The 15,088-nt window shown below is 41.6% G+C and overlaps 1 protein-coding gene across 4 annotated transcripts in view; it reads left to right on the forward strand.

Annotated features, from left to right (window-relative positions):
- UBE3D (ubiquitin protein ligase E3D) overlaps window positions 1-15,088 on the forward strand; it is a 67,961-nt gene that overhangs the window by 18,999 nt on the left and 33,874 nt on the right. For all 4 annotated transcript variants that reach the window (XM_077305835.1, XM_077305852.1, XM_077305842.1 and 1 more), the window contains exons 7-8: window positions 1,258-1,366; window positions 1,813-1,982. In XM_077305835.1, the coding sequence (XP_077161950.1) occupies window positions 1,258-1,366; window positions 1,813-1,982 (279 nt within the window). The remainder of the gene's footprint in view (window positions 1-1,257; window positions 1,367-1,812; window positions 1,983-15,088) is intronic.

The raw sequence follows: 15,088 nt of genomic DNA on the forward strand, positions 1-15,088 counted from the left end.
CTGTGAGCCATTTGCATCATTACTGTGCAACAAATTCATTTTTTCTCATATGAAAGTGAAAAGATTTTTGTCAGTGCATGTTATGTGTAGATGTGGAAACTTACAGTACCATCCTAAAATGAATTACACTGTTCTAAGCCCACTGACTTCAGTGAACTTCAGTGTAACTCTACCTAGGATGCCACTATTATTGTTGGGAGGCTCAGAGATAGAGCATCTGCTTGGACTGCAGAAGGACCCAGGTTCAATCTCCAGCAGTGGATGATTTAAAGACCTTGGAGTGTCTGAGGCCTTGGAGAAGCACTGTCAGTCTGAGTAGACAATGCTGTCCTTGATGAATCAACCGTCAGATTCGGCATAATGCAGTTTTGTGAACAACTAAGGGTGCAGTTGAGGGCCATTGCTAAGTCGATGATTAAATTTAAAAGATCTGGTAAAAGGTTTTGCAGAATGGGGAGGGTTAAGCACTTGTAGGGTCTGGGTTGGTACACATGTGCATGCACACATGTATATTCACTCACATATAGTAGGCGTCCTTAATAAGGTTTCCAGGCTTATTTTTATTAATTTGTAGCATTTGTATTAAGACACAGCACAAGCTGATATTAGTAGTGGCAATTTATTATATAGTCGGGAGAAGATGTGTTATTGTGGAAGAAAGGTGAGGGTGGGGAAGAGAAGAGAGTAGATTTAATGTTACTGTAAATAAGTTTGGCTATTACTGTCTTGGGGTCTGTAGTATTGGCATTGTAGTAACATTGTTTCTGCAAGGATAGCTTTCCAGACTAACCTGCCCTGGGAGGACACAGCTTTGTGCCTATCCCCTTCTTAAACCTCTAGTACTATGCCATTTGTTCATTTCCTAGCTCCTCCAAGGGGCTCAGGCTGGCATGCAGGGACCTTCTCCTTCGGTAGTTTTATCTTCACAACAGTCCTCTAAGTTAGTCTGAGAGAGACAGTAACTGGCCCAAGTTTTCACAGTTCTCATTTTGCAATGTGACCTCTTCATAATGCGGCTGCTGGCATGTACCTCGCTTTGGTTTTCCCTCTCCCTGTCCTTTTCTCTTTCTCCACTGTTGTCTTACTTAAATAATGCTGGTGGCTTGGTGATGAAGGGCATGGAGAGATTAGGGAAATGCAGATGTCTCCTCTCAACACACAGTTTGTTGTGGGATTTTCTTGCCTGTACTCATCCGTTATGCAAACAGTGGGACATGCAAATAATCTTAATGACAATGTCTATTCTCTTCAAAACAGATCTCTCTTTATTCAGAGTGTAGTAGCTCAGTGCCTTCTAGAGCTTTCTTCAACCAGAAGCACTTTTAGGTTCAGCATACAAGGAACTGAGGGCACCATCTACCTCTTGGTAAGATTCAATTTCCATTTTTGTCCAAAGCTTGCTGGTGACTGAATTCGAGTGTCCTCCACTTTGCGTGAAAGCTTTAGTTCTCCACCTCCAGTAAGCAGGGTTGAAAACATGGAACTGCGTTTTGATGTGTAACAGAATTTTGAACTGTCCCACAGTTCTAGTGGCAAACAAAGTCATGGATCTCCATTAGTTCCTTCTAGATTAGCATTGACATGTAGATATTGCAGATGACTGTATGGGCGTGTGTCAAAACATAATTAGGGTGAGGAAATTGGTTTATAAAATTCTACTTCTCTTAAACTGTGGGAACATGTGTGTGTATATATTAATTTGCCTATGCTTGCTAAAAAAAATAAACATGTTGATACATAGAGAGAGGCTTTACATATAGTGAACTGTACTCTTTGAAAGTGTAATTCATATGGCTGACTTTTAATTCCCAGGTCTGGCTACTGAATTCTGACACATTATTGGTGGAATCTTCTGGAAACTCAGCCTCCAATAATGGCTTCACGCTCTTTGACTATGGTGTGATGTCTCATTCAGGGCCTTCAGAGATTAGGAATGCCGTGAAAGTTCTTTACCATCCGTGCCTTAAAAGCAGAAATAAGGAGTAAGTAACCCATCACATGCATGTCTTTAAAAAATAGTGAACTTTATTCTTTATCACTAAGATTCAAATTGCTGTCATTTCTCTAGGGCGGGGATGCCCAGCCATTTTTATTGGAAGTTTTTTATTTCATAGTGTATAACACATAACACTACATAATATATAACAACTGGTAACCAATGCAGCTGCCTCAGCACTGGCTGAATATGGGCCCTCCATGATGTACCTATGAGGACCTTAGCAGCTGCATTCCGGACCAGCTGCAATTTTGGGGTCAGGGGCAAGGGTAGGGTAAAGTAAGTTACAGAAATCTTATCTGGAGGTGACCATTGCATGAATCACTGTAGCCAAGCAATCTGAGGGCAGATAGGGCGCTAGTGCCATGCCTAGCACAGGTGGAAAAATGCCATGTGAGGTTTCAGGTTCATTCAGTATGCTTTTATTCTCTAGCCTAGTAGAGTGATTTTTCCCCTTATATGTCCCACTTAATGTGGTACATTACATTCTGATTCTTTGTTTCTGTTAGCAGCAAATACTTGATGCAGTGGAGAACGTTTTAAAATTTCTTATGGCTGACTAGGTTGTTGGTGTGTTGTGTGTATGTTTTCACTACAGCATTGCTGTACCTGGACAGAGCATGCATGACTTCTGCTGGTTTTGCTGCTTTTAGCCGTGGTCTTGATAGGTTTATCTAGCATTTGTAGTGCTAAAATTTTTTACTTTCTTCATGTTTTTGAAAAGAGGGACATTTTTCTTGGCCCATTAACAGCATAATCAATAGAGCGTTTTTGGTTGAACTGAGCGATTAAACCATGACACACACTCGCAGAAAACAATTGTGGCCTACCTCACAGGGTTGCTGTGGGGATAATATAATCTCATTATTCAGCCCAGGGTTATTAATCTTTGAGAAGTGGGTGTAATAAATACAATTTCCAACATTGTAATTTTTTTTTGTTTGATCAGGACCCAGAGGATAACCAGTAACGCAAACAAAACAAGGCAAAAACTTTTTTTAGATTGCATTTTAGAAGAAGCTTTACCTGTGATATACAGAAGTTGTAGCTGTCAGCTGCTTAGGGCAGAAAAAAAAATTGTGTCTGTGAGGCCTCAGGTGCCAGAGGTGAACTTGAATTGTCAGTTTGTTCTCAATTGGTTTGTGACCTTGTAGTCTAAATGAAAAGCCCAAATTAATCCTCAGCCCACTCCAGTTCTCTCTAGGAATGCTTAGAACAATTTTCAGTCATACAGAGAGAGAGAGGTTTTAAGAAGTTTAGAGGGCTAATGATTGAGGGTTATTATAATCTTTGAGAGTATTATATAAGGATTGAATACACAATTTACATATATTGTAAATTGTATGTTAGATCAGAATTAACGATGGTAGGTTACTGTATAACCAGAACATGAAATCTGAGCTAGATGAAAGGAAGGGATTGGGGTCAAGGGTCAGGGATAACGTCTATTTCGAGAAGGGGTAGATATTGTGGTGGGAGGAGATTGAATAAGAGATACAATTATGCTCGCACTTCTAATCTCTGTCTCATCTCTCGAAACGCTGAGACCGTGGCTAAGGATTGTAACTTGTCTCTGACACTGATGTTTATTAGCACCAGGATAATTAACAACAAAGCCTCTACTCTGTAAGCTTACTTTGCGGAGCTTGTGGTAGACCTGGCATGCGTGACCGAGAAGTGGGTGAGGGAAGGTGAAACTCGCCTTAAAAGAACTTGCCACATCTGGTACCTTGGTCCTTGATCCGTCTCAGACTTTGGGCCAGGGAGAAGGGGTGTCAGTTCTGTTCTGGGAAGCTAACTTCACCAGGGCATTCCCAGCACCGACGATCCCAGGTCTTGAATGTATGGGCCTAGGCATGTATTTTAGCTTGCCCACAGAGACTTATGGATTGAAAAAGATTCCTGAATGCTCTGTGGGATTTGATGCCCTCTAGTGACTCATTGGAGGTGTTGGCTAATGATTGGCATAGTCGAATGTTGACTGCCATTGATGAGATTGCTCCCCAACATCCTTTCCGCCACTACCTCAAACTGGCTCCTTCGTATACTGTGGAGCTTTGGGAGAGAACTGAGATGACTGGAGTGAGTATAGAGGAAAACTTGTGACAAAGCTTCGAGTGCAACTTACGGGACACTTATTAAAATCAATGAGGTGGTGGTGAAAACGGTCAAATGAGAGTTTTATTCTGTTTCTATTGTGTCTGCGAGCTCACTCTCAGCATAATTGTTTAGGGTAACTGGGTCTCTCACTGCCCTTGAGGAAAGCCACCAAAATAGTAGTCAGTCGAATATTAGCTGTGAGGTGTTTCTGAGCTATTTCACAGATAAAATCTTGACGCTCTACTGTGACCTTCCCCCAACTATTGATATAGTAAGGATTCTAGAAGCCACTTGGCTGCCTTTGGAGGGGTTGTTTGATGGTTTTAGACAACATGCTGAGTGAAGTGCATAGGTTGCTAGCTTCAGTGAGGCCAACCACATGCCCATTAGAACCCTGCCCCTCAAGGTTCCTTAAAAAAAACAATGAGAGAATAGGAGGCCCTCTCTGAGAGATAAGCAATCTTTCCCTCTCAATAGGGGAATTTATGGAGAGGCTGAAGGAGGCAGTGGTCTGCCAGTTGCTGAAGAAAACATCTTTGGACCCACATGATTCCACCAACTACCACCCCATGTTGAACCTAGCATTCTTAGGGAAGATGGTTGAGAGGGCTGCCGCAGACCAACTCCTGGTATACTTAGATGAAGCTTCAGTCTTGGACCCATTCCAGTCTAGTTTCTGGGCTGGCCATGGGGTGGAAACGGCACTGGTCTTCCTGAAGTATGACCCCTGGAAACAGCTGGATCAGAGCAGGTCAGCACTGCTTGTATTATTTGATCTTACAGCAGTGTTCGACTTAGTCCATCATGAGCTTTTAGCTTACTACCTTACTGATGCCAGGATACTGATGATATGTTGTTCTATAGGTCCAGTAGGACCTTAGAGACCAACAAGATTTTTGGTGTATAAGTTTTCAAGTTTTAGGGCAGAAAGTTAGCAACTTCAGTGAGATAATAATATTTTGGTCCTGGGGTTCCATTGTTCCAAATTTATAAATGAACTAAACATTCAGCAAACTTGCATTATAATCTCCTTTTGAAGCTTCTCTGTTTGAGGATTGTCTCTCTTCGGTCAGCAATGGAATAACCTGGAAGACTAAAATGTACTTTCAGTGGTTTTTTAGTGTTACAGTGTTTTATGTCAGTTTATGTCAGTTTTAGTGTTTTATGTCAGTTTATTCTTCTGCTCGGGGACTGACCTGTTTGTCTGATGTTGAGGATGTAAGGGCAATGCTGACATTTGATGTTTACACAGACATTAGGAAGATGAGTAAGTGAATGAACCTAAGATGGTATGGCTGGTGTCGTTAGGCCTGGTAATTGTGTTGTCAGAGTGAATACAGCGACAGAATTGGCATCTTGGCTTGTTGCAGGACCAGAGTCTGTGAGGGTTTTGTAAACATTGTTTTGCAAAGTGGGTCAAAGGACCTATGTTCACATTCTCAGCATATTCACTGTAATGAAGACTCGATGCAGGCACCGGTTAAAAAGAAATGTGGCAGGCTGACCAATGTGTGTATCACTTTCTTTAGATATGGAAACAGTGCAGCCCATGAAAATATATTGAAACAACACCCGCCAAGAAGTGTTTTTAAGTAAATTATCAGCTGCACGTAGTCTGGTATAAGTTCAAAGACCTGAAAGTGGTTTGCATATGGTTCTAAGGCAATCCCCCTACCTAGGCAGTGTTCGAGTTCTGACAGCTTCAGAAGTAGAAAGACACTGGGAGCAATCTTAACAGGCCTACTCCAAGTAAGTACCTTTCTATTCAGTTGGGGAAGGGGTTACTCCTGTGAAAGTGTTCTAAGGACTGCAGACATCATCCAACTACATACTGTTCTCAGGATAGTGACATCATGTCATACTGAATGACACTGTTTTGCTTTCACAAAGCTTCTGCTCTTCCTGGAGTGATCCTAGCCAATCAGGAATCTGGCTACACGTTAACACTGTAAAGGGCAAAACTTATAAAGGGTGGAGACACAGATTCCTGGGGTAACGTAATAGATTGTCCTAGCCAGTGGAGTAAGTTGAACAAAAGGAAACCTTGCCTTGTTTGACTGGAAAGCATGCATCATTTTGATCCATTATGCAGGCTAATGACAACTAGTTCATTTGTAGGCCAGCTTCCTCAGGCTTTCAGACATTGGAAAGCCTTGGGCCTTTAATACTACTCAGACTGTGATCCTGTTCACATCATTGCAGTGTAAGAAACCAATGGTACCCCGTTTTCCATATTTTTTCTAGGTAAATCAAACCCTGAACTTTCTTTCCTCATCTTCCTTCCTTCCTTTGTCAGAACAATTTATGAAATGATTGGAAAAGCTTTTGCAACTAGCAAGTACCCACGTTTGTGTCCAGTTAAGCCAGTGGTTCTCAACCTTCCTAATGCCGCGACCCTTTAATACAATTCCTCATGTTGCGGTGACCACCAACCATAAAATTATGCAAGGGTTCTTTCTCAGAAATTAAACTGAAACTGAACAATGGCATGAAGATCCATTCTTCATAATTGTATATAAATTGTTTCCCCCCCCCCAGGTTTCTCAGTTCAGTTCTGCCTCTTGTCCCACCATGCCAATCTTGCTCTTTTCCGCTGCTCCAGACAGATGAATGCTCTATCTGTTGTGTGGATGACCCCCCCCCCCCCGCCATGCTGCTTGCCCTGCTGTAACCCCTGTGAAAAGGTCGTTCGACCCTCTAATGGGTTCCCGACCCCCAGGTTGAGAACCACTGAGTTAAGCCAATCCCAGTGATTACACTCAGCAAGTGTAAACAGGAAGATCTCCAGCATAGGAACATTGTATATCTACATAAGAAAGGAAACAAGGCCTGACTGAAGTAGAGTTAGTTTTTTTCCCCACTGAACTAATTTTTGCCCATAATAAAGATACTTCCTGAGACCTATTTTTGCAGTACTGTGAAACTTAATGACAAATGTCACATTTATTGCACATTTTTATTGAGAGCTTATTAAGAAGGGATTGTTTCCTTGATGTTTGTAAATCTCTCAGCAATTAGCAAGTACTTTTTGTAATTTAAAAAAGATATTATGTTGGATTTCAAATACCAAGTTCATTAATCCACTGAAAGGCATTACTGATCTCCCCAAACACTATCTGTTCAAAAGACAGAATTAGATTCTCTAATGAGAGCTCTGATGCTTTACATTCTGCTTCCTCCTGCAGTGCAGTTCGCTGTTGTCCAGTTCCACTTTTCATATTGGAATGCTCTTGCCCAAGGAACTGCAAGAGAGGACATCTCTTGGGTCTCCTTGGAATAATAAATCCCATAATAATGGCACAGACAGAAATCAAAACAATTTCCATTTCCTTTGTAAATGTTGTGTCAACAAAGGCAGACTTATGGTGTAAAGACTGGATGAGGATACTGTCAGAATTTACAAGGTCAATGGAAAGTTAAGTTGCCTGTCAGGGTTTAATCCGTGTACGGCTGTCCAGAGTATTGCAAACTGTGGAATAGTTATTACAACACAGCTGAAAGCTAGACCTTATGACACGCTTTCAGGCATTGACATGGTGGCCCAGGCTAGCCTAGTCTCAGAAACTAAGCTTGGTTGGCCCTAGTAAGTCCAGGGTTGCAATGCAGAGGTAGCCAATGACAAACCTTCCCCAAAGGCTCAGGGTGGCTTACAACATTAATCCAGATAATTGAGCAATTAAGAACACATGAAAACGTTACATTATTATTAAAACTGATCTATCTTAAAACCCAGGGGCTCCCCATCTTCCCTCTGGTGGGAGGGAGTGGGAATAAAGTGCTGTGGTGGAATTGGCTAGATGGTGTCCTTATGGTTATTGTCTACGTAGGGAGGCCAGTTATTGTTGATGTTTCCGTTGGTCTCAACTAGTGTTGTGTGCTTCGGCATCCAATGTGGCCGTTCCAGGCCGAAGCAGCCAGCGCCACGGCGCAGGGCGGGAGGGGAGGCACCGGGGGTGGTGCGCAACCTGGCAACTGCACGCAGGCGCAGAGCTCTGAGCTGCTTCGGCCTGGAATGGCTGCTTCAGACGCCGAAGCACGCAGCCCTAGTTGAGCCCACAGGCCTATTGGAACAGCTCTGTCTTACAGACCCTGCAGGAATGTTTCAAGTCCCACCGGGCCCTGCTCTCACCTGGGAGAGCATTCCACCAGGCTGGTGCCAGGGCGGGCAAAGCCCTGTCTCTGGTTGAGTCCAGTTTCACTTGTCTGGGGCCAAGCATCTTGGTCAGGTTTCTTGGCTTGAAAACCATATGGGGATGCCATCAGTCAACTGCAGCCTGATAGAACTTTGCACCATCATGCATTTTCAAAGATTAATAGTGATGTTTTGCAATCCAATACCTTTAAAAATAATTTAAAAGAATTCATAGCAAATGATAAATTACTACAGAATGTATGATCACCTTTACAAGCATATTGTCCCCTCAAACAATGATTCAGGCATCTCAGGCTTTTTAAAAATACTTTTAGAATGCAATATTGATTCATGGTTATTGTGTAACTGTGACATCAGTTTACATGAATGAAGGGTTCAGGTGTGTTTCAGTCCTTTCCCCCTCTTCTTATCTGTACTCCCTTCTGGCTGTCAGGTCAATTGTAGGTCTGTAGTGTAAACCACGCTCTCCAGAAATGACTCCCTTGCTATGATTGCTTACCTTGGCAAGAAAGGAAAGTGAGGAAAAGCAGCTAATCTTCAGAGTCATTGGCTAGCCCTTCAGTGCTTAAGAACATAAGGCTGACAACTGATATCACATAAAAACAGGGTTTACTGAGCCTTCACAATGGAACTGTCAGTCAAGTGTCACAAGCTTCCAGTCCTGTTTCTCTTTGCTTGCACCCTTGTTTGATGCTGCTGCTTTGTCCCCACGATTGCTTCCTTCCCTACTGAATTCTCCACATGCCTCAACTTCCCTATACAGAGGTAGTAGACCAGGATGGCCATGCCTGGGGGCTTAGTAGGGTTATCTGACTGTTTAATTTTAAAGGCTGACATAGTTGAGGTATAAGCTCTGTTTGGTGTCAGCCTCTACAGTTTCTTACTGGCTCAGATCACAAGCTCCTCAGTCTGGATATCTGTTTCCTTCTTTGAACAGTCAGATGTTGCTGGGAAGCAATGCATAAAAGGAATAGCAAAATCCTTAGGCTTGTGGGATGGGTACTATGCTCAGATTCCAGTTGGGGCCCGGGGGGGGGGGGGGTTCAGTGACCAGTGGTGGTCCATTCTCACTATTATCTATGACATTTTTATTTTCTGATTCAGTGCAAGCTCCATAATGCATTCTTCTCCAGGGTTATTTTGGATTCACTAACACTATAGTGCAGACAGAATTGAGGGCAAAAGCTTTTCTTGCTTGCAGGCAAGGGAGCATTTGTACATTTGAAAGGTCATAGATGGCTCTCCCCAACATTAAAAAAATAGCTGAATGCTTAACCATGATGTGCTAGTTTTCTACATTTAGGTATTCCACCATGGAATGACTTCCCCCCTGCAGCTTGAAGTGTTTCATTCTAGAACACACTTCAGTGTTTTCTGGCACCTGGTCATCAGGCTCAATGCTTCAGAATGGGAGAAGTCTATATTTATACCTGCCAGATTGTAAAAACATGTTAGGGTTTAATTACTTTAGAAATGTGAGAAATATTGTATCACCAAAAAAGCACTGAAATTCCCTGATTGTAGGGCATTGCCTTCATTATTTTGTTTACTTAAATACGAGATTATTGTGTCTGAGAATAATCTATCATTAGCCACATTCTGCAGTGATTTATCATAATTGTCTGCTTTACAGCCATTTCAAACAGCCAGCCACATGAATTTCGACAATCTCTTCCCTCAGGCTACATTAGTCAGCGTGAGCTCAAATTGCCAGGTCGACATTTTTTCCCTCTCCAAACTCATATGCAAGTGTAAAAATTTTATGAGGCGACTTTAACAAGACCCATCGGGATTTGGGATTATTTATCTTTAGCTCTTACTAAAGACACAAAATTCCCCCCTCCATTTAGCCAGGTAAAATAAAGCTTCTTTTTCAGAGGCGGCAACTGTAGTTCGAGAATAAATAAGATTTGACAGAGTGTATTGGGAATCAAGTAGAAGACTTCCCCCCCCCTCTTCTAAATGTATTTTGCCAAGATAAGCGCTGATGAGGACAACATATCCCAGAATTCGAAAGCCATTTCTCTAGATTAAAGAAGCTTAGAACTGCTAACTGTTATTTTTGTCCTGCCAGAAAACAGCAAATTCTGGTAAGATAAAAGTGATGCTCATTGAGAAAAAAGGATCTCCATTAAGCTCCTGCAACACTGGGTCTTGGATTAGTTGCTACCACTCAAGAAAATAATGTTCAAGTCATGATAGCTGCCCTGGAAAGCCCATGTCACTATGCAATGAGAACAACCAAACTAAAATATATCTGAAGTTAAATTTCTCTCAACAAAATACAAATTATATAGACAGTGTCCTAAACTCAGCATAAAAAGATGTTGCATGCCTTCATCCTTTGAGTTCTGGGTACAATTCAGATCACCCCATATTATTATTATTATTATTATTATTATTATTATTATTATTATTATTATTATTATTATTATTATTATTATTATTATTATTATTTAATTAGATTTATTTCCCGTCACTCCCCGTAGGCTCGTGGTGGGTCACAATAGTCTTATCCCCGTTAAAACACCCATTAAAAGACTTTAAAAACAATCCCAACATGGCGGAAGCTCTCATTATTCCTACCCCCTGCTGTCAGAGCGGGATAGAAGGGAAGTAGTAGAAGGTGCAAGTATACAAAGGAAATGCTATAGGGATTATAATCCGCCACTGTGGGAAGAAGAGACTAAGGAGGCTAAGGAGAGACCAAGACTGCTTTAGCCATCAGGCCCAACTCTGGGATCCTTGGACTTCTTCATTCATTTGTAGCCTCTTTACAGCCTCAAGCTAATTATTTCCTTTGTGGGCTTTGGTAAATCATAATTTGCTATAGTTGCCCTTTGAATGTAAATTGCAGACCACAGCAAGCATAGTATCTCCCTGCCTTGGGTATCAATTTATAAACTGTGCTTCATTTGAAGATGTGTTCTGTGTGATCTTGAAATGGGAACACAAATGCCTCTGTGGGGGAGGATTTACCCTGTATCCCAAATCTTTGCCTCACCCTAGCTGCAGCAGTAGCGAGTCTTGTGTACCAGTTTGCAGTCTCCTAAAGAAATTTCTGAGTCTTTTACTCTGGATTTCAAGTTTGTCTTCAAGCAAGATATGCCATGGAACCCGACTAGCAAACAAAATAAAGTTGTGATTTAGTTTGCCAAAATACAAAAAGTATATAATTGAGAGGGCTTTGCACCAACTTGGGCAAGGGGTGGGACTAGTGGAATATCTGAGTAGACAAAGGGCTAATGGATGCAGTCTGGTCCTACATGAATTCTGCTATACCCGTATCATTTCTGCATGGCAATTGTAACCTTTGAATTTCTTGATTGAGCTGTATAATTTCATCCCTTTCCTAATCACTTTCCCAATGTAGAATATCTTTGCTTTTAATATATTCTCCTAATTATGAACAGTCCAATGCAGAAACACATATTTATGTGTATAGCCTACTTTTCACTTTTCCATCAAAAGATCTGTGGCTTACGTAAAACAGTGAACAGCATATCTAAACCATATAAATAACAATATGTAAAGTTCATCTCATAAAACCTACCATAAACATTTTTTTTAAACCCAGAGTGGTCAAACAGAAAACTTGTTCCACAGTGTTACCTCTTGAAAACTTGCTGAAACCTTCATTTCCCCCCTGAAAGCTGTTGGGCTTGAATGGGTATTCTTTGGGAAGAAATCAAAAAGGCCTTCCTCTACTCCCTTCATTTCTCATCTCATACTTACATAGAACCCAAATCTTCTACAATCCTCAGGGAAAACTTGAGGATTTTTATGATGAATTGTTTTCTGGGTATGCTGAACCCAAGCCTCCTGTACAACATATTTGAGTTCCAGTCATGTCCTAGAGTAGCGATCCCCAACCTGTGTCGACTAACTGGAGGTTGGCCGCAAAGGACCCCTTCTCTCCCCCCCCCAGCCCTTTACTTCATCCACGATCCGGCAGGCGCACATGGGACTATCTCGTTGCAGAGAAACAAACTCAGGGTTCCCATTGATTTGTCATTGTCATGAGTTAAAATTTCTATGAAAATAAAATGTTCCTTATGTTCATTGTTGTGGCGTGTCTGCATCTTATTTTGAAGGGATATTTAAACATTACTATAGCGACCAGAGTCAGAGAGCATTAGGGCAGTGGGCCTCAGTAAAATTGTCAAGCGTTGAGTGGTCCCCGGTGATAAAAAGGTTGGGGACCACTGTCCTAGAGTATATAGTTACATTGCTAATATTCTTGTAGTGCAATTTTACAGCGCAATCAGTGGGCTTAAACTGAAGAATCTCTACACACCAACACTGTGTGGCTCAGTTTCTTTTGTCTGTACATTCTGTTCTGTTTCATTCACACAACCAAACTGTCATTGTGATAGTATCCATCAGTCAGGATTTTCACTGAAGAAGAAGAAGAGTTGGTTCTTATATGCCGCTTTTCTCTACCCGAAGGAGTCTCAGAGCGGCTTACAGTCGCCTTCCCTTTCCTCTCCCCACAACAGACACCCTGTGAGGTGGGTGAGGCTGAGAGAGCCCTGATATCACTGCTCGGTCAGAACAGTTTTATCAGTGCCATGAGGAGCCCAAGGTCACCCAGCTGGTTGCATGTGGGGGAGCGCAGAATTGAACCCGGCATGCCAGATTAGAAGTCTGCACTCCTAACCACTACACCAAACTGGCTCTCACTGGGGGTTCAAGCTGTATTGTTCTCTTGCCTGATGATTCTACAGCTGTTTCTGCTTATCTGAAGATAGCATGATCACTATCCCTTCAGAATATTATCAAGCTAACACAAAAATTTCCTTCACTGTTCCATCACACACAGTTATTGAAGTTTCAGAAAACAGATATTCTTATTTTCCAAAAATTCTCATATTGCTATTTGTTTACATGGAAAGATTTCATTTGAGAGAGCATGCGATAGTAAATAATTGCTTTGATCTGTAGCTGTAAGTTTCTGGTTAGCAGGAAAAGAAGGAAAATCCATAACACTGCACTGTTAGTAGAAATCTCTTTGGTTATAAGCATCTCTAGAAGAGCTTTATAAACCCAGCGTTAGCTTATTTGCAACCAATACTGATGTGTTCTTTTTTCAGTGTCTCCAGTATAATGGAGCCCCGTTTGTCGGAGTTTTCATGTCTCATGCTCCAAAAGGCTCTATAATGAGCTTGTGTTGATAGAAATGGCATTCTTCATCATTGATCTCTCTGTCGGGACTGTATATACAGGTCAGAAGCACTCGCTGTCGCAATACGCAGAGCAGAGGTATAGGTATATATTGTGACACCCATGTAACCCTCAAGATTTGATTGAAGTCAGAGTGGCTTAGAAATCCATAAAGGCCTCTCTTCCTTTATCAGTACAGGAATAATCTGAACCCTTTCCATTGGCAGTTCGTCAGATACAAGCCTGTGTCCTGCTAGAGATTTTATATTGAATTGGTAGTCTATATTGAAACCACAGGCTTTAGGATCTCCTAGCTAGTGTTAGCAGATGGGTCACAGTAGCCACTGGTGTTGCAATTAAGTGCAGTGCTGTATCCATCTTATCTATACAGTTATAATAGTGCTTTCGTGATCTATGTGGCTCAGTGTGGCATAATGCTTAGAGTATCCACTACGGGGCTGACCTTTACCGCTTTGGAGTTTCCTTTGTCAGCCTTCCTTTTATTTAACTACAAGTAGGAATCAGCAACAAAATGTTCAGGATTCTTTTTTAACTGCTCCATAATTCATGCCACATACTAGAGTTTGCACTTAAGGCAGAATTTAAGCTGTGCTACATTAGAAGCAAGCGGAAAGGACCCGCAACGTTTTGCTGTCACTTGTCCTGTATGTCATTGATAATATTCTAGAAATGCTGGGGAATGCTACCTGGGAAGTTGTGAGTGTTAAAAAACTATTGCCAAACACTCCCCACTGCTGTCAAACAGGTTGTTTGATTAAACTGGGCCCTTCTTCCAGCTAACCTGCCATTGCTTAAGTAGCAACGATTGAAAATGCTTTCTCTTTGTTATTTCGTTGTTTTGCAGTGGTTAATTTCCAGTAATGTACAATCATCACTCTTTGCTGTCTTCCAGCCTCTCTTTAAAATACAAGTTCCGGAAAGCTGAGGTTTAAATGCAACAGCTCTGGCCTTTGTTCAATGAACAGAGCAATTAGAGTGAAAGAAAACAATTTGAAAGTGCGATGCAAGCCATTTTTCAGGGAGCTATTTGGGTCTTGTCTAATGAGAGGCATTCTGACTCACTGCTGAGACTGTTGTAGATTGCGTTGTGTTCTGGACCTGTATAAGTAACTATTGCATGGAATTAATGAGCAAGCACAACCAGTTCAGGCAGTGCTCAGCGGGAACAGTACCTCTGCACTTTCTTTCCCTAGAGGATCCACATAGGAGAGAGAATAAAATATAATGTTTGTATCTAAGCAGGGGGCGGGGGGAGAGAAATGGAATTCAAAATAGATGCGTTCCATAAGGCTTGCTGTGCTTGTAGCAAAAAATAGCACCTTAAAGCTTAACATGGGAAGACTAGAATGGCTGAGTCTGTAAAACAGTTCATCTTTTGTTGGTATGCGTGATTGATTTATTTTTTTGACCTTGTAGTGCACTTTATCCTCTAGCCACTTGTTGGAATATTGATTCAGCCTAGACTACTCTTTAAAATGTGGAATTGACTTGATAATGAATTGTTTGGGAACCTGCATGAACCACTGGATCTGAGAGGTCTTGGTATACTTTTATGTGGAAGAGTTAACTCTTGTTCACACTTGTGCTACATAAGGGCCCAGCAGTTTTTGGCTGGCCTCGGAAAACAGCACAGAATATCTCCGTGTTTGTATAAA

This window comes from Paroedura picta, chromosome 1 (assembly GCF_049243985.1).
Source record: "Paroedura picta isolate Pp20150507F chromosome 1, Ppicta_v3.0, whole genome shotgun sequence".
Classification (NCBI taxonomy): domain Eukaryota; kingdom Metazoa; phylum Chordata; class Lepidosauria; order Squamata; family Gekkonidae; genus Paroedura; species Paroedura picta.